The following is a 24,057-nucleotide window of genomic DNA, read 5'->3' as shown; positions in this document are numbered from 1 at the left end:
TTTGTTTTGTTCAAACGGTGGCAGTGTTTAGTCCTCCGGTTCAGTCATGAAGACAGACTCGCCTTCTATCTCCCTTAAATCACTGCTTTTTCTTTTCTTTTTTGATATATGTTTCAATTATTATGTTTATTACTCACTTGCTTTGATTTCAACTCAAAAGTTATACTAAGGATTAATTATATTCTTGTGCGTAAATGGGTAGGATGACCGTTTTCTTGAGGAAACATATTGAGATTTAGGCAGGATAGATCACGTACTACATATTCTACTAGACACAGATATGATAAGTGAGAACATGTTTGGAGCACTGACACTAGTTCAAGCTTATCATTCGATCCATCTCTATTTTCCTCCTGCCATGTCAGCATTTTATCATCCGTCTCATCTTCTTGCAATAGTTTGCCCTATCCATCAGCCCATCTCCATTTCTCACATCACCCATATTTTATTTATTTTTTATAATTTTTGTTTATTGCCTTATAAATAAAATAAATTGAAAGACTCAACTAATATAATACGAAAATCTTCGTTGTATTACAATATTAGAAAAAAATACAACGAGAAACAATCTTTTAAAAAATACAAATACATATCAATGGTTACGTGCCCAAAGCTCCTCTACCATACCGCGATGGAGTCGTTGATGGGCTTCTCGCTCGCGGGTACTGACGAATGCTTGAAGAATCTGAGCGCAACCATGGTTCTTGCTCACGGGTACCAAAGTAAACATGTCAAATCCATAGCTGCTAGTTTGCAATGGCTCCGAGAATGATCTTGGGGTGTGTGCCTTTGAACCAGCTCGTGAACTAGCCTATCAACGCGGTCGGGTAGTTATTCCATGCCCAATGCTTACTGTCACGACCGCATTTTGCTAAGGATAGCGAAAGCGGGTAAACCGCGACTAATGAGAGGGATTATAGAAACGGGGGAAAGAAAAGGGGAAAATTTTGAGAATTTGCACAAAGGCCAAGTCGATCGATATCATAAAATAGAAGTCAAGTAGTCAATTACATGGTCTTTGAAACGGGAATGAACATGTCATCAAAACAATCAGATTTCGATGGTGAGATTCTACAATTCTCACTTCACAAAAGCACAGCGGAATAAGTCCTTACTAAGCGAATCGTTGGAAGATCCACTTGATTATTTAATAATATCAACTCCGATCAATACTCCTTTCTCTTGACGTTCAACCTGCACATTTATAAATACATGCAGGGCATCGACTCAGTGGACACGGGCCGAAAAACAAAACATACATTATATAGATGTCATCCATCAACAGTATCACACGAGGGTTTTTCTTAAAAGGCCCGAGCATACTAAATTCTTTTGTGATCTTAAAAGTCCGACTGCAGTCTAAGTTCTTCAAATGTATACCATATCTGAGAATCGTGTACCGTGAAGATGGCCACCTTTAGCGGACACCATAGCCGGCCAACCCCTCTTGGATGGCTCACAGCCCTCGCGCACATTATTCCGAACATAATTTGCGGTCCCATTGGGAACCGAATTCGTTACATAGTTTTGGCGTCTCCAAAACCCGCAGACATATAGCCCCAACAGATAGGACTCAAAAACACACATTTTATGGCATGACAACAACTTGAAAATATTCACAACTCCATTTTGAGAAAAATATATTTCATAATTTCACAACTATTTGCTTTATATCCACACTAATGTGCTGGATATTAAAAGAAAACCCACCTGATAAGCTGATTCCTCAACTCAATTACTCGCTTTAGCCTCACTTGCCTTTGAGCATTTTATCATTTGAAAATAAATAGCGTAACACGCTAATTAGTACTTGAACTATTTTTTTTCTTGAGAAAAGAATGCATGCATCCTATTGGTTAACACCTATATCCTAGTCTCCGCTTATAGGATTTTTCTTAATCCTACCTCGGCTTCACTACTTTGCAGGATTTAATTATTTACTTTAACTAAATCCGGAGAAATTCTATTTTCTAGAAAACAAATACTTGGCCAATTATTTCATAAAATATGGGTTCTTGGAAAAATCCATTCTAATTCTCTTCTTTAAACTTTCTTAAGGCAGCCCATGGCGTTGCAGAGTGACGCCGGTCCGCGTCCACAACTTCAACATTTTCCATCTTCGAAAATTTAGTAATTTATTCGAGAATTAATTAATTAAGCTCCAAGCTAAATTCCAAAATTTAAATCCAGCCCAGAAAGAATTAATTCGGCCCGACTTTTGATTACCGAAGCCTCAACATTAAAATAGGGTGGCCCAGTAATTAAATCAAAGTCCTTAATAAATTGGGACAAGCCCATTCTCTTTCTCCTTTTCCTTTAAATTCAATTATGGCCCAACTTCCTTATTCATATGGTGGCCCAAACAAGTAATTAAATTGGTCCAAAATTCAGCCTCAAATATACTCCTTCCCCATCGTGACGTGACTCCTTAAAAAACTCTCCCAATTTCTTCAAAGTAAATGCCTAACTGAGACAAATCAGCGGCGCTATCTACTCACGCTCCCTCTCTGTCTCTCTCTCTCTCACTCTTCTTAAACACGGCATTTTTCACTCTCGTTTCAACAATTTGGGCGTCTTAATTCGGAGGTGAAGCAACGGCGTTACCAAATTCGCCCGCCGCTTCCCTTCCGCTTCGCTCCGTCCGGCGATTGCACTGACGGGGAGGAAGGCACCTCCTATCTTCCGGCGTCGCCTCTTGGAGGACAGCCATCTCGTCGCTGCCGCCGCCGACTCCCCGGCGGATCTGCAGCGTTGCCGTCCCTGGTATCCGGCTGCTCGACGAGCAGGGCTGCCGCCCGCTGCGTCGCTCGGCACCGGTTCCCTCCGTCGGCTCTTCGGGAGGCCGTGACACCAGATCCTCCTCGATCTTCGCTCGACGGCGTCGACGTCTGCCGCCGCTGCTTCGAGCTCGCTTCCCCGTCGCCGCACGCCCCTGCAGCTGCCTCGCGGCAGCTTCCGGGGCTCCGTCGTCAATCGATCCTCGCGCAAGCTAAGCCCCCTTCCCCTACTCCCTTATGTTTGTTTTATAGTGAATCTAGTTCTTAGCAGTGGTGTGACTATTCTCCGATTGAGACGCTATCTGTGAACCAGGTGAGTCAGTACATGGCTGAACCATTAGACACACATTGGAGAGATGTGGAGAGGATTTTAAGATATCTTTGAGGGTCTTTAGATTATGGAATTCAAACTAAAAACTCTACTGGTGAGGTTTGTGCCTTCTCTGACTCAGATTGGGCAGCAGACCTAGATGATAGGAGATCTACCACAGGAGTGTGTGTCTATCATGGAAGGAACCCTGTCTCATGGTGTGTTAAAAAACAAACTATGGTTGCTAGATCCAGCACAAAAGCTGAGTATAGGAGCCTAGCTCAAGCAGCTGCTGAAGTGAGTTGGTTGTCTTCTATGCTTAGTGAATTGTAGATTAAGAAGAAAGGGAGTCCAGTGATTTGGGTGGACAACTTGAGTGCAATTGCATTGGCTTCTAACCTATTCTTACATGCAAGAACTAAGCACATTGAGATAGATATCCATTTTGTTCGAGATAAGGTTCTGAGCAGGGAGATTGAGTTGAGGCATGTTCCAACGTGGGATCAAATAGCAGATATATTCACTAAACCCTTGAGTCGACAACCCTTCGTGAAGCTGAGAGAAAGATTGGGAATAATATCTCTAGCCTCACTCGGTTTGAGGGGGCGTGTTGGAAGAGATAACAAAGTTGGTCAAGCCGCTGCTAACCGAGTTGATCAAGCCGCCACCTGCCGAGTTGATCAACAAGCCGCGATCCGTGATCTCAAGTCACTGGACCGTCAAGTTGATCAAGCTACAGTGCGTTGTGCGCAAACCAGAACAACCACGAACTCCACGAGAGCTGAAGCTGAGAATGAGACAAAGAAGAGGAAAGAGTGTGCGGCACAAAAGGAGCCAATGATCAACCTCGCACGTGTTGAAACCGCCGACAAGCCAGCTAAGATGGTGGACCACATGTGTACTTGGCGCGACGTGGTGTTGCGCGGTTTAAAGAGGAAACATGTCTTGCAAAGTTTGTTAAAGTAGATTAGTACAATGTTTTAGGTCGTTTGAATGTAGTATATATGTATTGCATCCGGTTACATTTGAAGTAATGAAAAATGCCGATTTGAGCTCTCTCTCCAAATATATCTCTAGTGTGCGTGTATCCATGGCTTCCGCACCTTTCTTTCAGATGGCACGGACGTTGTTGGATACACACAATGCCCTTATGAAGTGTATGGATCCGGCCAGAGCCGAATTCCTTCAGAGGTTGATCGATGAGTTGAGCCGGAAGTTGGGGCTTTTGTAGGATAGTCAATTTTTTTTATTTCTAACCCGTGTAACTTTTTTTTATAATCAATGAATTTTTTGCCGTTCTTAGTTAATCGTTGTGTTTTTTCTAAGTTTGCATTTATATATTTGAAAATATTTAAATTAATTAATAAAACAATAGTAAAATGCTTAGGGCGCCCCATTGCAGGTGGAAGGGGAGGAGGATAAAATGCAGACGTGACGGTGCATAGGGTGGGCTTTAGGGCGCCCCATTGTGGATACTCTAATTCGACGCACATGAAGAAGATTATAAAGAAATAAACTGTTGCAGCTAAAAGTATTAGGTATAACGAAAAGAGGTAACATTCTTCACACGAACATATAACAAGAGGAGGCAAGAGTAGTTTACAATGATGGATATGATTCATTCCAGCATTAATTACATATTGGATGAAATGCAGGTCCTAAATGTATCATGTTTATTCAAGCACAAACACCTCTAATAGTAACACATCAAGCTCACTAATTAACAACTATTGAGACCATTCATTTTGAGAAGAACCGAAGCTTCCACGGCGTCCCCTATAGACATGAAAACCCATTCAGCTGCACCAATTTTATTTATCAATTTTGCTGCCTTCATCTTCGTAATCACTTGCCACTTCGGATTCACCACTGCTAACTATTAAAACCCAAAAAAAATAATAATTCAAAAGCAAAAGCAAAAGCAAAACATGTACTTCTACTTTATCACTATATGAGTTGGAAATATGGCTTACTTGTAGTCCTCTTGCATTCAGTTTCTTGTGCACTTCTTCTAGCGCATGAATACCCGAAGTGTCGATATTCATCACATCTGCCATTGTTGGTAAATTAATAGGTTTTATACCCCTCAAAGATTAATTAAAAGGGAAAAATTAAAGAGAATGCTTGATCAATTGTGATAATTTACAGTGCTAAACTACGACTTATGAAATCTTTAATAAGGGTGTGTTGACGTCAAACTAATCTTACAGGCAAAACGTCATATAATGTACATTTTATGTATATATAATGTACTATCCCTAATAATATACATAATTCATATATTTTACATTATATGAGATAGTACATTATATACACTTAAAAATGTACATTACTGGTGTATATAATTTGCATGGTGTGACAGTTTGCATATATTTAGCGTATGAATCTGAATACAGGGACGGATCCAATGTGTAATGAGAAGAGGAAAATGCCCCACCTCAACTTCCCACATGTAGATATATATAGCAAATTATTTTAATATATTAATTAACGACTAAATTTTCCACTTATATTTTGCAATAAAAAAATAAAATTGCACCAGCTAAGAAGAAAAACGGCAGAGTCAACTTCCCACATGTAGATATATATAGAAAATTATTTTAATATATTAATTAACCACTAAATTGCCCCCTTATATTTTGAAATAAAAAAATAAAATTGCCCCACCTAAGAAGAAAAACGGCAGTCCTAGATAATATATAAGATGGAAATTTGTATGTTTATATTTTTGCCCCCTCGACTATAATATCTTGGATCCGTCCCTGTCTGAATACATTCCATCTTCAATATCTCTATGTATGTATGTAATACGTAGCAAAAAAGAAATTCAAACGAATTCTGAAAAAAGATGGTATGAATTTACGCTAGTCGACAAAACAAACTATTGGGTTTGGATTAAAAAATACTACTGCATCAGTGCATGTATGTATCTTGCATGTCACCTCATTTTTCTATTCATCGGAATTTTTTTGGCATGTCTATTTTTGCTTTAAATGTGAAATTGAGATTACAATTAAAAGTGATAAACCATGTTTAAAATGGAAATATAATCATAATTGGTTGATATATTAATCTCTGGAATTAATCATAACATTATTTACTTACTAGTCATGTCGAGGATCAATACATAAAGCCGTCCTTTAGCGACTTCTTCGATGTTATTTTCATCGTCTATTGACTTCAAAATCCTGAAACATATATATACGGTTCGTTAATTTATGTTTGATTCAACAATCACACAAATATATATGAAGTGTAATCAAATGCTAACTCATCCAAAAATGCTATAACTACTACTAACAATGTGTGTGTGCGTGCACAAGTAGTGTGCGTGTACCTTTCTCGGATGAAACTGGCATTGGCGAAGCAAAACGTTGCAGAAGTAATCCGAGTTATTAAGAGGCCGGGGAGTTTGTTGGCAATGGGATATTGCATTATGTTGCAGAAAATGTCTGTCCCTGGAACTCTACCCAATTCTTCTGTACTAGGTTTGATAGATATCACTATTACTTTCCCAAATGACATTACCACCTGCATTTTTCACATTCACCAAACGAATTTCAATTTCCTAAATACTTAGTACGTAGCAAGATTTTCTTCAATCTAAATTCTAAACTATCTAATGATGGGATCTAAAATCACTACCGATTCCATAACTCCATCTTATTTATTACTCCTACTAAACGAAAAAACTGGGACACATAATAGAGGAGAAAGTACTTAGATCAAGTCATGAAACATAAAAATTGAAAGATTATATTCCACATTATAGAGCTTCAATGGTAACACTAATGCAATAGTTTTTTTTATTCAAAAGTTTTGTTTCTAATCTCAAGAAACCATGCAGCGTTAATTATTTCATTGGAAATTAACATATAGACATATAAAGTAAATTAAAAACATGTAATTTTATTTTTTGTTGCCTTAAATTGTAGTAGTAGTAGTAGTAGTTATTTTGACATTAGATTGTTTGAGCTTATTTTGTCTTTCAGGTCCTATCTAATTACATGAGTTCTGCTCAAGTTCAAAAACCCAAATTTATCTTTTTCAATTTCGGTACATACATATAAATCTTTTTTATATAAAATATTCATATTCTGCATAGTTCTGGATTTGTACTTTTGCCATTAGTTTATACTCAAGTGATTTTATAGTTCATACAAATATAATACCAGTTGAAACCCTACTTGGAGCATAATATTTTATTTTGGTTGTGATTAAAAATTTGTGTTGTAAACGTAGTAGATAAAATGTCGTATAGTATATGGCTTTAATTTTGACAGAATCTATTTATAAACATAACCTTTTTATTGCATTAAGTTCATTTTTTGAAAGTTGCTTTTCATAATTAAATATGATAGTGGCCGAGTTACTTTTCGTTGGAATCAAGATAGCACTTAAATAAAGCAACCAATTAAGGAATATAATCTCGGTAAACTTTTATTAAAATCTTTTCTTTACGACTGTTGAAGATACCTTTTCTATGGTACTCCAATTAAGAACCCTAGATGCTGATTATTAGATGGGAGATTCTCATATTCACTGAACCTGGACGTGTTTTAAAGACATTGATATTGACACAATTAAACCCTAAATTCTCCATGCCTTTTACATCCGAATCTTTGAGCCAAACATTTTAATAGGGACTACTATTTAAAAAGGACCATCAACTTGTAGAATGTACTAGAATACTGTTGAATTTGAAAGAAGAAATATTAAGAAGATGATTGCTCTCCCAAGCTCTCTAAAAATAAAAATCAACGATTAATTAATATAATTTTGACTTTTATATTACCATTCTATATACGGTGAAGTTCCTAGAAATTGAGTAGCTATATTCACTATAATATCAAATATGTCTCTCAAATCATCGACTATTTTTAAAATTATACCGTAGTAACTTTTATAGAAAAAAAATCTGCACCAACTATTGACGTTCACTAATTATAATCAAAATTAGTTACAATTATTTTTGCACATATAATTTCCAAAGAAAGTCCAATTCCAAATAATTATCACACTCAACTTTCAAATATCCAAAAATCTATGGAGTAATTTTTTTATTTTTTGTGACTGTAGATTTAGTCAATATCCCACGCCAATGAAGTAAAACTTATATATCCAATTGGAAACTCTTTTGTTTGATTCTTATGTAAACCATTTACTTCAACTTGTTTTTATTAATTTGCAATATTCTCCACTTACTACTCTCTTTATCATATTATCCGTACATCATTTCTAACATCACCGTTAATATTCCTTCTCACTCATTACGCAATTTACCTACCACTAATCCAACATCATCCTTCCTATCACTCTATTTCAGAATTTTTGATAAAAAATGCAACAAAAGTATTTTTATTTTGTTAGAGAAAAGACATCTATCAGCAGACTTGGTGACTATTCCCTACAAGCTTCCCTGCTTATTCGGTCACGATATCAATTAAGTTTTGTCAATTATCAATGCAAAAAACTATGTAAAATTACCGCGACTAGAAGGCCGATTTCGACAGAACCAAAGAGAACACCGAAGAATGCAGCAATGCAGACCACGAAATCCAGCTTATCGACCTTCCAAATGTTATAGCCTTCGTTCAGATCGATGAGTCCAGGCAGAGCCGACAAAATGATCGAAGCCAGAATAGCCAGTGGTGTGTAATACAAGAGCTTGGTGAAGAGAAGCAGGCTTATCAACACAGTCACTGACATAACTATGTTAGATATCACTGTCTCACACCCTGCACTGTAATTCACCGCTGTTCTTGAAAACGAACCTAATATTCATTTTCCACATATATTCATGTCACGCGTGGAAAAACAAATAAAAATTGTCAATTTTGATGGATTAATTACCGGTCGCAGTGTAGCATGATGTTACAGATCCAACCAGGTTCATCACTCCCATGGCAACCATTTCCTTGTTCCCATCCAGGTGGTAACCTTTCATGGACGCGAACGATCTCCCCACAGCGATGGCTTCCTGATTATTTATAAACGAATAGATTTATTCATTTATAGTAGTATTTTTATTTTAATTCAAGATGCAAATATATATATATAGAGAGAGAGAGATGTGATCTAGAACTGACAGTAAGTGCTATTAACGCGCATATTAATCCGATTTTGGCTGCTTCTCCGACATGCTGGCCTCCCAGGTCTAGCTGGTGAAGCGAGCTCGGATTGAGGCCACCTTTCAAGTGCTTCACGATCTTGATGCCATGCTTTTCCGCATTCGATAAGTAGACTATTAAGGTCGATACTATCACTGAGAACAGCGGCGCAGTTGCGGCTACCCAGAACAGTTTCTTGTTTCTTTGCCCCTGCAAATTCATTTATTTTATTTAGAGTAAAAGTCAATTTTTGTCCTAAATATAAGGACAAAATATGATTTTATTTTTGGTAATGAATGAACTAGTAGTTTTAGTAGTGCTTACGATGAATCGGGTGATCAGGATGAAGATCAAGAAGGAACAGCCCAGGACAGAATTCAATGGATACCACTGCGTACGTTGATTGAACATGAGTTGATAGTTCAATCCAATTAAGACACACAAATCATAGTATTTTAGTAGTAATTAGTTACTTGTTGACCAAGTGCTTTGACAACAGCAGTAAGCACAGAGACGACATCAGTTTTGGAGGTAAAATGGGAGATTCCGAGCAATCCCTTCAACTGTTGGAGGCCGATCACAATAGCTGCACCTCCCATGAATCCTACAATCGCTGCATGTGACAAAAAATCCACCAGAAATCCCAGCCTGAAACGCCATGAAAAATCCTTAATTAGTTACTCATTTTGGTCCCAAAACATTTTTACATTTCTGTCGGTTCCAAAAAATTTATCACATTTCACTTTTTACCATTTTTGGTAGTGGACCTCATATTCCACTAACTAATTCTCACACGCATTTTATTATAAAACTAATATATAAAAGTATGACTCATATTTCTAAACTTTTTTAACTCACTTTCAATTACATTTTTTAAAAACCTCTTTCGGTCAAAGTGTGACAAAACCTATAGAACGGAGTGAGTACAACTTATAATTTTTTTAGAATTTTATAAACAAGTACATGTTTTAATACAAAATTGGTAAAATATGAGCATGAATGAAAAAAGTAGTTAAGTTGTGTTTTCTATATATAGAAATTGGACTAATTCTAAAAAATGGTAAAATTATACTCCATCTGTCTCACAAGAATATACATTCTTTCCTTTTTAGTCCGTTCCACTAGAATATACTTTCCAAATTTGCTAACTATTTTTCCTCTAATGAGGTGTGACTCATTCTCCACTAACAATACTTTAATAACTTTTTTTTTCTACTTCTGTGTTATTTTACCAATTGTGCATTAAAACTTATGTCTGACTAAAAGTGCATATTTATTTAGAATGGATAGAGTATTATTTTAGAAAAATAGGATGTATTTCCTTCTTCACCATGGAATTATTTCACTTTTAATTTTATTAATGGATTCTACATTACCTTAACCTTTCCACTCATTTATTTTATATGTTTTAAAATTCGTATGAAATTAAAGTGTGGTATTCAATGACGAATGGAAGGAATATAAGTTTATAGAATAAGAAAGTCGACTAACCGGAATATTCCGAAGAGTGCCTGGAAGGCGCCGGTGAAGAAGGTGACGGTGAAAACGGTCCGTCGATATGCCGTCGGATCGGCAGAAGGGTCCACCACTTTGGAGATCATCGCAGAGAGCAGCAATGAGACCACGGCCACAGGACCAATAGCGATCTCTCTAGAACTTCCCATTACAGCATATATCAATGGCGGAACCACACTTGTGTCTGAAATATTACATAAACAGATTTATTTTTATTAAAAAAAAAGAAAAAAGAAAATTGGTGTATGTTAGTGTGGAAGCTACTGTAATTTTTGCAAGACTTACACAGGCCATACTGTGGATCCATTTTAGCCAGATTAGCATATCCAATACTCTGCAAAATAAATGAAAATATTATGCAATCCATGAATAAATGTCCTATATCTAACTGGCACACCATTTGATAAATATATTAAATGTAAAATAACACAGTTATTGGCGGACAGATAAAAAAGAAAAATGAGACAATTAATGGCGAACGAAGAAAGTATTAAAGAAACAAACCTGAGGAATGCAGAGACTGGCAAGAGTCAAGCCAGCCAAGAAATCACTCTTGAACATTGAAGCTTTATAGTTCTTCCCCCATTTGAGGACTGGAAAGAGTGATTGCAAGAAGAGTAGTAGTCGGTTTGGCCTATGTTGCTTTGTGGTGGGGTGAGGCAGAACAGACTCTTTTATGGAGCTGAAGAGTTGCTGCCACGGTGGCGGGGGGTCGGCGGAGGCCAGCAGCCACTTGGACCTCTCCGCTCTGCCCGCGGCCGCCTCGGTATCTAGCGGCTGTAACTCCACGGCGGCGGAGTTTTCAGGCGACGCTTTGGCCATGGCGGTGTTAATTGAAGTGTTTGGGGGAACTTGAGTTAGTTGTTGGCTTGATGGTGGTTGCACATCCATTTGACTACACATGTTTCAGTGTAGCAAATCAGGTTGCATAATAAAACCAAGTGATATTTGTGTGGTGTCAAGATCATCAACCATATATATAGGGACAGGGTGTTGACCCCCTATGGGTTTTAAGAAAAGTAGTTTGAAAAAATTACTGGAATATGAGTCATATTTGTATATACTACCTCCATCTCATCGAATTATATGATGCACTTTTCTTTTTTGTTTATCCCAATGAAGATAATTCATTGTTAAAAATAGAAACATTTTTATTTCTATTTTATTCACTATTTCTTACTTTATTCTTTCCACTTAACACATAAAATAAAGTTGTATAAAATCTCGGGTCGCACAAAGAAGAGGTCATCTTTATGTCCCAACCTGAGTGAAACCAATTTTATTTTGGCACAAGAATATAGGAAGCGGTATGTAGCGGGTTAAATATACTCCCTCCGTTTCCTCATAGTTGAGTCATTTTTCCATTTCGAGAAGTTCCATCATAGTTGAGTCATTTTCATATATAGTAACATTTTTTTCTCTTTCTTACTTTACTCTCTCTACTTTATTCACGTTTTACTTTATTCTCTCTACTTTTTTCCATCACTTACTTTTTTATCTATTTATTTAACACATTCAACATTCATTTCTTAAACTCCGTGCCAAAAAGTTTCGCTTAAACTATAAGGGAACAGAGGAAGTACTCCCCCCGTCACATATAAATAGGTCATATATCATTTTTTCGTCTGACCCTTTGAAATAGTTCATATCTATTTATAACAATTTTTTACTCATCTTTTACTTTATCATCTATGTGCCCACCATCTACTATACAATTTCAACTATTTTTTCTCCTTCCCTCTTACTTTACCAATTATGCATTAAAAACCGTGTCAACCCTAAATTGTCTATTTCTGTGGGACAGAGAAAGTAGATAATAGTCGGAGAGAGAAAGAGAGAATAAAGTAAGAGACAAGAAAGTTAATATTGGCAAAAAAGGAAATGGTCCCACTTAGTCTAGGATGTTCTGAAAAGGAATACGCCTCATTTAATTTGGCTTGGACCCGATGGGGTATCTTGGAATAAATTATAAATAGCTAGGTTTTTGGACATTAAAAACCTTGTTTAAAAACATCTCTTGAGGACAGTATCATCTCCGGTGTACCGAGACATGATTCTATAGAATAACAAACAATATTAGTGTTTTTCGATGTTAGATATCGCCAACCAACATGTCATGATTGTTGGGTTACAAAAAACTCACACATGTTGATAAGTCAAAGTATCGTATAACCAACATTGTATGCTCAATGTTACATCAATAGATTAGAAAAAAATATATTCACCGAGATCTCAAACTTGATTTTACTAGCAAAACGTGTTTGATTTTACCAGCAAAAAGCGTTTATCTCAAGGTTATCATATTCAGTGTTATAACTCACCGAGAAGTTCACACTGGCAAACAAGGCGTTAACATATACTCCCTTCGTCCCATAAAAATATGGACAATGAATATACCACGAGAATTAAGACAAAATTGGTAGAGTAAGAGAGATGAGGAGAAAGGTAGTTAAAGTAGTGTTAGTGGATAATGTGACCAACATTATAAGTAGTTTTTGATGGTGCTATAAGTTGCAAATAAGTTTTTATATAGGGGTAATAAATTGAGATAACTTTTCAAATTTGGAATACACATATTTTTTTAGGATGGACAAAAATGAAACGTACTCATATTATTATGGGCTGGAGAGAATATACTATATATAAGCAGGTATCACATGACAAACAAGGCGTTAACATATACTCCATCCGTCCCATAAAAATATGGACAATGGATAAACCACGAGAATTAAGACAAAATTGGTAAGTAAGAAAGATGAAAAAGTAGTGTTAGTGGATAATGACACCAACATTATAAATATTGTTTAATGGTACTATAAGTTGTAAATAAGTTTTTATATATGAGTAATAAATTGAGATAACTTTTCAAAAATTGGAATACATATAATTTTGTAAGATGGACAAAAATGAAAAGTAATCGTATTATTAAGATGGACAAAAATGAAAAGTAATCGTATTATTATGGGTAACAGAGTATGCTACTATATATAAACAGGTATAACATTAAAATCAATTATCTACAATCCTAGAATCTTAAGACTTTATTTATCATGAGTTGATGAACTAAAACAAAACAGAATCTTAGGACTTTATTTATCATGAGTTGATGAACTAAAACAAAACAAAATTAACATAATAAAATAACACCGAAAAGTAGAATCGTTATTGATTTGATATCTCTTGAATTTCTTGTTTGAAAAAATTTCTCCAAATGGAGAAAATGCTGGAAAAAGATGATGGCAAAAAAAATACCTGAATTATATATTCGAATGAGTTATACTCTATCCGTCCCATAGAAATACACCATTTGAGATTAGCACAGATTTTAATACGTAATTAGTAAAGTAAGAGAGAAGGAGAAAAAGTAGCTGAAATTATGTAGCGGATGGTGGACCCATAAATGATAAAGTAAAAGGAACGAGAAAAAAGTTGCCATAAATGGACATAAACTATTTCTATGAGATGGGCGAAAAAGGAAATATGACATATTTATATGGAACGAATGGAGTAATAAAGTTATTACCAAAACATGAAACGTGTCACTTAGGTTGGGATGTACTGAAAAAGAAAACGTCTCAGTTAGACTGGGACGGAGGGGAGTATATGATTTGGAGTCGACACCGTAAGCTTTATAAAGTCGGCGGTTTGCAAGTGTTTGTTGTGCACAAACCCGAAGGTCCACCAGAGCAATATAAGAAATCTAGAGCAAGATAAGAAGCGTCAACTGCGCAACTGAATGAATCCGACGGTCCACCAAAGAGAGACATATACGCCAGAACACGACGGTCCTCCATCCTATTAGTGTTGAGTCGTAATCCTTTTTGAGTTGTTTTACTACAATAGAGTCATTTCTCTTTGATAAGTCGCATTCTAAACCTTGGTTATTAGTCAGTATGTTGGGTTTAACGTGTATTATCAGCAAGAAAGTTGCTGAAGTGTGCAGGAAAAGGGTACAAGCCAGGAGAAGAGGTATCGAAATGATTCAGGTGAAAAGGACGCCAGATGGGTGCAATACTAGTCAGGATGCATGCCGCAGGCTCGAGATGGAGAAGGAATGATTGCTAGGAAATGACTAACTATTAAAGAGGTCAAAAGCGACATTTCACACGAAGAGGCAACCCTAGAAATTAGGGCAAGCCACCCTATAAATAGGAGGTCACATAAAGAAAGAGGGAGACTCTTGGAGCTTCTAGTTCCAAACACGGAGGCTAGCTCCGCCACTTCTCATTCCTTGCCTTTAGTCTACAATCACCTGAAAAATCCAGCACTCTGCCGGAGGGGAGTTCACTGTCGTTCCATGTCAGTCGTTGTAGTTGGAAGGATTTAGCCTTTTCATCACCCGATGGGCTCAAACAATCTTTATCGTTTTTCCGTAGCTTAAATTTCTGCTATAACTCATGTTATTTTGAAGTTCTCTTGTTGATCGACGTTGATACTTGGTTTTGAACTTTGTTCCTACCTAGATTAGTTCGATCTATTAGTTTAGTGTCAATTCCGAATGTTATGAGCATGGATTCCCTTGAATAGATTAGATCTGGTTTCTTTGAGCAATATTCCAAGTGTTCGATCGTTTAAACTTGATGAAAATGCATGAAATCCGTAGTTGCGTAGTTTATGTCACCTTGCATGTTAGTCAGTTTGCATGAATTAGGATTAGCACTGTTAATCCTCTTGATTAGAATTAAAATTTAGATCTTAATTGTAGAAAGTGTTAATTCAAGATGTTGTTCATGGAGTTTTTGTCTATCTGCAAGTTCGCATACTTGTTGGGGAAGACAACATCCCTATCTGATTTGGGACCACTTTATACTTTTCAGTCACCTTTTACTTTTTGTCCTTCCGCTTTTTCCAGCTTTTCTGCTGATCTGGTAGTTAATCGGCCAGTTCGGTCAGATATCCGTTTTAGTCGCTGTCTGGCCATTTTTAGTAACCTTTCACTTTTCACATGCACTCAAGCAGTTCAACCCTGCATTTCACATACACCATCTCATTCCGATATGATACCATCTTACCGGTCAGGATAGTATAGGTCCCCTTTCAGTTTCGTGTCTAGATAAAACTCAACCCAAGCGTGGTAGCAAACCAACCTTCCAAAATGTCATCTCAATCGTATGATGCACACATCCATCTTTGTGAGATTCGATCTTTTACTCCATTATACTAGCCAGTAGCAGTGGGTTGAGGTTTGATAACAGGTTTTAGGTCCTTGTGCCAGCGACACGACTGGGTCTGGGCTTCTCCCTATCAGTTGATTACACGACCCTGTACAAACCTGCTCTTTCATTCTTTTTGGCAAAATCATACACACTAAATCTCCTTTACTTTGTTCTCCTGGTTTGTCCTCTGCTACTTTATTTATTTGTTAATTCGCTATTTTATTTTCTCTTTTACTTTATTCTTAAATCACTAAATGTTTATTTTTGAATCTATGTTCCCTAAACCACCCCAACCACCTCTTTCCACTATTAGGAGTGTCGGTTTATCATTTTTAGTCCGTCTGTGATTAAGAGTTTCGGTTCTGTATTACATAATTACAATTTATTAAATGCGATAAAGTACATAATACTCTTGTTGTTCTTGCTCCATTTGCGCAATCAACCGAGCAACTTCAAATGATTCAATTCATGAATTGAGAATGCAAATAAATATTTTTAGAGAGAATGATGAAAAAAGAATGAGTGAGGGATTTTTTTAAAAAAATAGGTGATGAATAATGTATTTATATACGATTCATGGACTTGTTGGAGATTAAAAAATAAAAATAAAAATAAATACAATAATATAAAAAAATAAAACAAATGGTAATAAAATATTAATATTTGGGGAAATGGAAAAACTTTACTTTATTTTATAATTTTTTCTGATTTTTTCAATAATTTTAATTTTAAAAATCAAATAAAATATAAATAATAAAAACGAAATGTGAGTGTAATGAGTTAGTGGAAAGTAGAACCGCTTACTAAAAACGGAAAAAAAAAATGTGGACAAAATTTGGTAGACGAAAGGAATATATGTGAGTTGTACCTAATACTCCACCAGTCCCGAAAAATAGGCTAGTTTTACCATTTTGGGTCGTCCCCAAATTAGACAAAGTCCAGATATGGAAAGTTTTTAACCATTTACATACCACTAGTAATCTGGACCATGCAATCAACTAACACTACTTCCACTACTTTTTCCTTTTCTCTTTCTTATTTTTTTCGTTTCTCTCTAACTTTACCTATTGCACATTAAAACTCGTGTCATATACATGTTTATCTATTTTTTGGGGGATGGGGGAGTGAAGTGCGTTATAATGCAAACTTTTCTTAAATTGATAACTTGCTAACTCATTAACGTAGTGTTTTAAAAATGTCTATACGATCACATTATATCACCTAAGTTTATGGTGACATTTCATTGTCATCGTGTTGACATTTTTAATACATTGTATTAATGAATTAACAGAGTTAACAACTTAAGAAAGTTAGCAACGGATCACATATATGGGGGGAGTATAGGTCATATGTGTGTGTGTTAATATATGTGTATGTAGTACATATACTCCCTCAATCCACCGAACATGATTCACTTTTCTTTTTAGTTTGTTAAATCCAAGATGATTCATTATTAAAAATATAAATTCTTTTATTTCTACTTTATTGTCTCTCTTTTATTTTATTCTCTCCACTTAACATAAAATAAAACTGCATCAAATCTCATGACATCCAAAAAGAGATCATCTTCCTTAAAACAGAGGAAGTATAATATATATACGTGTATGGCAGTATATACATGTATTGTTATACAATGGATATAACGGAAGAAGGATGCCCAATAGAAATGAAGAAGGTGGAGGGCTGGGTGCGGCGGGTAGTATATTTTATTTAACTAAAACTAAAATTTGAAAGTCCCAATCCAAAAAAAAAATCTGGTACTAATAGTTATATCAGATATACCCGATATTTGCAACACTTATAATTATACTACTTGATACTGCCTCATTTTTTGATATCCTCGAGTAGTTGAAACCCGATACTCGACGAATGTCTGGTCGGGATGGAAATTACTCGTTACCCGCTAATCGTTTCGTCAGCCATACTCCTAAAAGTCTTTATTTTTATTGAACAAAGAGAGTGTAGTTTTATTCCAAATCTAAATCAATAGGGCATTTAAAAACAATATCAAAATTTTGATATAATTATTTATTTTTAAAGTTATAAAATCGACCAGAATTAATTATATTTTATAATTATTATTGATTTTAAAGTTATAAAATTGATCAGAATTTAATTAAATTTAATATTTATATGTGAAGTTTCCATTTAGAAATACTACTACTCCTTTGTACAAAGAAACAAATCCCAATATATACAGAAATAAAATAATGAATAGTTTTATTTTGCCGTTGACATGGTGAGATTTTCATATAAACGCGGTCGTGGGGTGGGGCCCTTCTTACACCATAGTTTGGTTTGTTTTCCGACATTTTTATTAAGATTTATTCTTTTCTGATTTTTGGAAATATTATTGTGAAGAAGAAACAAGCTTGAGGGATTGATGTTCATCCGAAACAGGAATCGCCACATCTCATCAATCTAAAGCAAAATTTCCACTCATCTTTGAAAATGATTGCAGCCCAGAAAAATGTTGTTCACAAATGGAGAGAAATAATTGGGGAATTGGAAATGCAAATCGTCAGGTTCACTGAACCTGGACGCATTTCTGTGTGATAAGTTTATTCCGAAACCAGAGAGCCATTGAGTGTGCGTTGCAAAAGGTAGGTAACTTCCTAACTTTGTCATTAAATTTAGGGGATACTTGCAATAATATTATTAGAAAAATGTAACAAATTTTTGCCACTTTGGGCTAACTAAGTGTGTTGAATTGAGTGGTGTGTGGGTCAATTTTCTTTTCAATTTGTGCACTTTTAGTGGCACCTCTTTATTGTATTGATTTTTATTCTCTTTGAAAGATGTTCTAAATTTTAGCATTTGCTACCAAGTAACTTTTAAATTACATCTTTTTGATATCATGTGACTATCATCAACAAATATTTGTACAAAAGGTTACTGAATTATGTTATTTGTATCATTCACAATTAAACTCTTAACTTATCAAAATGAATAGTGAATTTCTCTTTATGTATCTTTGTTGGTCCCATTTCTATTTTTATCTTTTGTGACAATTGTAACTCTATATGTCCTTCTACAAGTTTGGGATGAAGTGCTCAAAACTCGAATTTGAATGTTTAAAATCTTATCCCAATCTAATTTTTATTTTCCTTTAAGCTAAAACCCTAGAAAGTAGAAACTGTAGGGATAATTGTATTCAACATATATATAATTTGCGGTAAATTTTGAAATAATTAAATTTTGTATGCTACATAGTGATTTAATTTTTGGTTTCTCTTCTTAATTTAATCAGTTCCCTTTATTTTTTTTCTCCTCAGTTTCTTTATTTCATTTCTTTTTAACTTATCCCTTCCATTTGATTCAGTACTTTGATTGGTATAATGTGAAAAGTTCGTATTAAATTTGTGGTAAATCAGAATACTTATTGCAACATCTATCATTTCAATGCAAACAAAATCTAATTCCGCCATGCACGCTGTTTTTTTTTCATTATATTTCTTGATTATACGACTTTATTTTTTTAATTTCCAAGTTATGTAATTAACATACATTATAAGTGTAACATCAACTTTATTAGTAAAAGACCTTTTTAGGGTTTTGCTCAAAGTGGATGATATTATACTAATGTGAAGTTCTGGTATGCATCGACAAACCCTCACATATAGTTTCTCCGTTTTGTTCAATTTCTTCTCTAGTTTTCAAGTTCGAAACACGTCTATTCAGTGCCTAATTCCTTAGCAAGAAAATAAACACAAGTAGACCTAACACATTATGTATCAAACACACTAACATGAATGATATCATTGCCTACATAAACTATCACAAACTAGGCCTCTTTATTCTTAGAGAGTCAAGATCAGAAATTACTATGGCTTCCATGATCCATCAGTATCTGACATGAAAAACATCTAGGTTCATACCAGTTAGAAAACTTTGACCTGCAATTCTGTAAAAGTTGGAGAAACCTAAAAAAGTATTGTAAACTCTCATTTCTAAGATTGTTCAACCTACTTTTGCTTCCTTCCATCCATTCTGTCGGGGAAGCATAGTATATTTTATTTTTATTACTTTTTATTTTTCCCTTTATGATCATGGTTGAAAAGTACTCTCTTAACTCTGAAACAATTGTTTGAATATGTTTCTTGCAAGAATTTATTATAAATAGGGATGGCAATATTCAAATAATGAAACCAGATAGTAACAAATAGTGTAACGAAAATCGTGAGTTTTAACTAGTAACTGTGTTTCACGTTGTAGTCGTACTTGATGGAGGGCCGTGGCGAAGAGAGGTTTGAGACGAAAGAGATGGATATCAGAAGCATGCCTTCGTCACGCCATGCTTCTTTGCCATACAGAGTTGGTGTGCCACCAAAGCAGAATTTTTGGACGGAGTTCTCTAGCACGGTGAAGGAGACTTTCTTCTCGGACGACCCTCTCCACTCCTTCAAGGATCAGTCGAGGTCCAGGAAGTTCGTTCTTGGAGTACAAGCTGTTTTTCCGATTCTTGAATGGGGCAAACGATACAATCTTAAGAAATTTAAAGGAGACCTTATTGCAGGGCTTACCATTGCCAGCCTCTGCATTCCTCAGGTTGGAAAAAGCTGTTTATAGTAAAAACTTTCGTATATTTAACGTGTAAACGTTGTGATCACGTTTTGATGAAACAGGACATTGGCTACTCCAAGCTTGCAAATTTGTCTCCTCAGTATGGTTTATGTGAGTGATAGTTTTTGGTCTTGAGTAGATTTTTATTAGTTGCGTATTTGTTATATTGTGCGTATCTTGAACCTTATCAGATTCGAGCTTTGTCCCGCCTCTGGTGTATGCATTGATGGGAAGCTCAAGAGATATAGCCATAGGGCCGGTTGCTGTTGTATCCCTCCTGCTGGGAACGTTGCTTCAAAATGAAATTGATCCGATAAACCATCCTTTGGAATATCGAAGGCTTGCCTTTACTGCAACCTTTTTCGCAGGAATAACACAAGCAACACTTGGAATTCTTAGGTAATAATACATAACTCTTTTGATTTTCTTTGTCAAATGTTAATCTTTATATCTGTTTCTTACTTTTGTGTTTTGTGTTGTGTGACAGATTGGGATTCTTGATTGATTTCCTGTCTCATGCCGCTGTTGTTGGCTTCATGGGCGGCGCTGCCATAACCATAGCACTCCAGCAGCTCAAGGGATTCTTAGGAATCAAGAATTTCACCAAGAAGACCGATATCATCTCTGTGATGCACTCGATTTTCAGCTCCGCGTACCATGGAGTCAGTCCTCTCTCCCTCTCTTGATCTCTATCTATCTTTGTATGATTACTGAAGTACGATTTTTGTGTTATACGCATCTGCAGTGGAACTGGCCTACAATAGTAATCGCAGCAGCGTTTCTGGTGTTTCTTCTCGTAGCAAAGTACATTGTAAGATATAAGTAACCAACAAAGAGAGACATATTTAGAGGCAGAGGTCATAATGGTATGAGATTCTGATACGGTATTCGTTGCAGGGGAAGAAGAAGAAGAAGTTATTTTGGGTACCTGCGATTGCTCCATTGGTATCCGTAGTTCTGTCCACCTTTTTCGTCTACATCACTCATGCAGAGAAGAAGGGAGTGCAGATTGTAAGGAATTTTAGTGATATTTTTCAGGTTTTAAGTCATAATATATGTTTGATCATGAACTGTTAAAAACAGGTTAAACACATAGAGAAAGGCATCAATCCCGCATCAGTACGTGAAATCTATTTCACGGGCGATTATCTCTTGAAAGGCGTCAGGATCGGCCTAGTTGCTGGGATTATTGCACTCACAGTAAGCTGTTTCTCCTCTGAAAACCTATTTACGTCACATCATGCAAGAACGATGTAGAAAGTAGTCGACATATATCTGTTCGTTGTATACCAGGAAGCAGTTGCAATCGGGAGAACATTCGCTGGCATGAAGGACTACCAAATAGATGGGAACAAAGAAATGGTGGCTCTTGGAGCAATGAACATTGCTGGTTCAATGACATCTTGCTACGTCGCCACGGGTATAAATCAAATCATTTCTACCATATCCTTAAGTCTGGATACATCAGAGGCTTACATGATTAGCTCTTGTGTACCATCTTTTGCAGGTTCCTTCTCACGCTCCGCGGTGAACTACATGGCCGGTTGCCAAACTGCTATTTCAAACATCGTGATGTCCGTTGTCATGTTCCTAACGCTGCAGTTCTTCACCCCTCTCTTCGAGTACACCCCAAACGCGATCCTGTCCTCCATCATCATATCAGCGGTCATCGGCCTCATTGACTACGACGCAGCAGTTCTGATATGGAAGATCGATAAGTCCGATTTCATTGCTTGCATGGGAGCCTTTTTTGGTGTGGTCTTCGCCTCTGTTGAGATTGGCCTCCTGATTGCTGTAAGGACTATAAACACTTTTGTCATTTTGATCGCGTATTGATACACAAATCATATTATTTTGTTTCGTGACAGGTCTCTATATCCTTCGCTAAATTACTATTGCAAGTAACAAGGCCTAGAACAGCCATTCTTGGAAAAATTCCTAGAACAAATGTTTATAGAAATATTCAACAATATCCAGAGGCAAGCAAAGTTCCAGGAGTTGTGATTGTGAGAGTTGATTCAGCCATTTATTTCTCAAATTCTAACTATATTAAAGAAAGGTGATGAAATCATATATATTTCCCATTAAAGTTTAACATAATCAAGAAAAAAACATTGAATTTTTTTTTATGCATTGTACACTATTGCAGGATACTGAGATGGCTAACCACAGAGGAAGAGCAACTAACAACTGCTGGCCTTCCCAAAATTCAGTTTCTTATCATTGAAATGTCACGTATGTGTTTTGATCAAATGAAACCGCAGTCAGTTTGTTGATTCATTAATATCAGTTGGCATCACAAAACATATCAGTAGTTGCTGACTTTTAATATAACAAAACTCAATTGATATTCATGAATCAACGAACTGATATAGTACCTCTGTTCTCAACATGCTTCATTGTAACGTCGTTTGATTTGGCAGCCGTCACGGACATTGACACGAGTGGCATCCATGCGTTGGAGGAGTTGCTGAGAAGCCTGCAAAAGAGAGACGTCGAGGTAACCAACCAACATAAATAAATTCGAAACAATTGAAAAAACTTACCTTAAATGGCTTGACCTGCATCAGCTGGTCCTGGCAAATCCCGGACCCGTGGTGATGGACAAGGTGCATGCGTCGAAGCTGGCGAGCCTCATCGGTGAGGAGAAGATATTTCTTACTGTGGCAGATGCAATTCAGACATGTTCTCCAAAATTTGCTGAAGAAGTTTGAGAATGAAGGAGGAGAGGCTAAAAAATAAAAGGTGATAAAAGTATATGTTAGTGGAGTTCTTGTCAGAAATTGATGATCCAAATCCAAATGCAGGACCCCACGATCAAGTGGAGATTAAAAGAAATTGATAGGCTTTGGGTATGACTCTGAGTGATGCCTTTTCACCTATAAGAAAATATACAAATCTTGTGAAGAAACATCTACCATCAAAGTATGATGTGGACTTCAATTCTTGTATATTCTCTTGTTGCTTTGTAATATTATAATGGAGGTGATACCTACAAGAATTTATGTATTTTACAATGTTGTGCATATCCACAAATACAAATAATTCAGTTTAGCCAAACAAAAATCTCCAACAATTGCCTCAAACTCTTCGTTCAATAGTAGTATGCACTTTCTTGCTGCCAAACGAGTGGTCTTAATTTTGCTATCATATATATTTAAGGGCAGTTTGATAGGGTAGATAATCCATCTATCTTGAAGCTATATGACCAAAGATAGTTAAACGAGTGATCTTATAATGTTTTGTTTATTTATTTTCCTTACCAAAGTTAATTTATTATTTATTTATTCATTCTACAATCATAAGTACTATCATTAGTTATGTATTGATGGCTAGTGAGGCTGGTGTCAAAACAAACCTATTGATATCAATAGGATTTTAATTCTAAAACAACACTAATAGTAGTTTGTAAGATAGGCTCGTTTTAGTGAGAAATGCTTACGTACTTGTAAAAGATATAGACTAAAGTTTATTTGTGGACCTAAATATATATATATATATATATAGGGTCCTGTTAGGTTGAGATTTTTTAGCTTAATTGAGAAATGAGATGCAATCTCAGCCACTAATCCACAAGATTAACGACATGTCAACAGCTATCACATTATGTCAACACGGGGGTATAA

The 24,057-nt window shown here is 35.9% G+C and overlaps 2 protein-coding genes across 8 annotated transcripts; one reads left to right on the top strand and one right to left on the bottom strand.

Moving 5' to 3' along the window:
• Positions 1 to 4,628: 4,628 nt before the first annotated feature.
• On the bottom strand, positions 4,629 to 11,664 carry LOC121777760 (low affinity sulfate transporter 3-like). 2 transcript variants are annotated; one of them, XM_042175112.1, is made up of 12 exons: positions 11,217 to 11,664; positions 10,998 to 11,046; positions 10,689 to 10,896; positions 9,671 to 9,845; positions 9,522 to 9,587; positions 9,177 to 9,407; positions 8,941 to 9,067; positions 8,575 to 8,861; positions 6,425 to 6,618; positions 6,193 to 6,275; positions 5,061 to 5,137; positions 4,629 to 4,963 (listed from the first exon to the last, which is right to left on the bottom strand). In XM_042175112.1, exons 1-12 carry the CDS (start codon positions 11,613 to 11,615, stop codon positions 4,808 to 4,810), a joined length of 2,052 nt encoding a protein of 683 aa, XP_042031046.1. In that variant the 5' UTR covers positions 11,616 to 11,664; the 3' UTR covers positions 4,629 to 4,807. The 2 variants fall into 2 exon arrangements, with proteins under 2 accessions (XP_042031046.1, XP_042031045.1); XM_042175111.1 differs by having other exon boundaries at positions 4,629 to 5,137.
• Positions 11,665 to 18,455: 6,791 nt separating this feature from the next.
• On the top strand, positions 18,456 to 23,440 carry LOC121775830 (sulfate transporter 1.3-like). 6 transcript variants are annotated; one of them, XM_042172899.1, is made up of 13 exons: positions 18,456 to 18,471; positions 20,084 to 20,416; positions 20,494 to 20,542; positions 20,623 to 20,830; positions 20,919 to 21,093; positions 21,177 to 21,242; positions 21,329 to 21,442; positions 21,515 to 21,631; positions 21,725 to 22,225; positions 22,300 to 22,490; positions 22,581 to 22,666; positions 22,855 to 22,931; positions 23,002 to 23,440. In XM_042172899.1, exons 2-13 carry the CDS (start codon positions 20,093 to 20,095, stop codon positions 23,143 to 23,145), a joined length of 2,052 nt encoding a protein of 683 aa, XP_042028833.1. In that variant the 5' UTR covers positions 18,456 to 18,471; positions 20,084 to 20,092; the 3' UTR covers positions 23,146 to 23,440. The 6 variants fall into 6 exon arrangements, with proteins under 6 accessions (XP_042028833.1, XP_042028831.1, XP_042028832.1 ...); XM_042172897.1 differs by lacking the exon at positions 18,456 to 18,471 and adding an exon at positions 19,682 to 19,799; XM_042172898.1 differs by lacking the exon at positions 18,456 to 18,471 and adding an exon at positions 19,844 to 19,874.
• The last annotated feature ends 617 nt before the right edge of the window (positions 23,441 to 24,057 follow it).

The sequence above is a fragment of the Salvia splendens genome, chromosome 18 (genome assembly GCF_004379255.2).
Source record: "Salvia splendens isolate huo1 chromosome 18, SspV2, whole genome shotgun sequence".
In the NCBI taxonomy this organism is placed as follows: Eukaryota; Viridiplantae; Streptophyta; class Magnoliopsida; order Lamiales; family Lamiaceae; genus Salvia; species Salvia splendens.
Note: the sequence above shows the minus strand (reverse complement) of the source record. Positions and strands in the feature narration are given on the sequence as shown.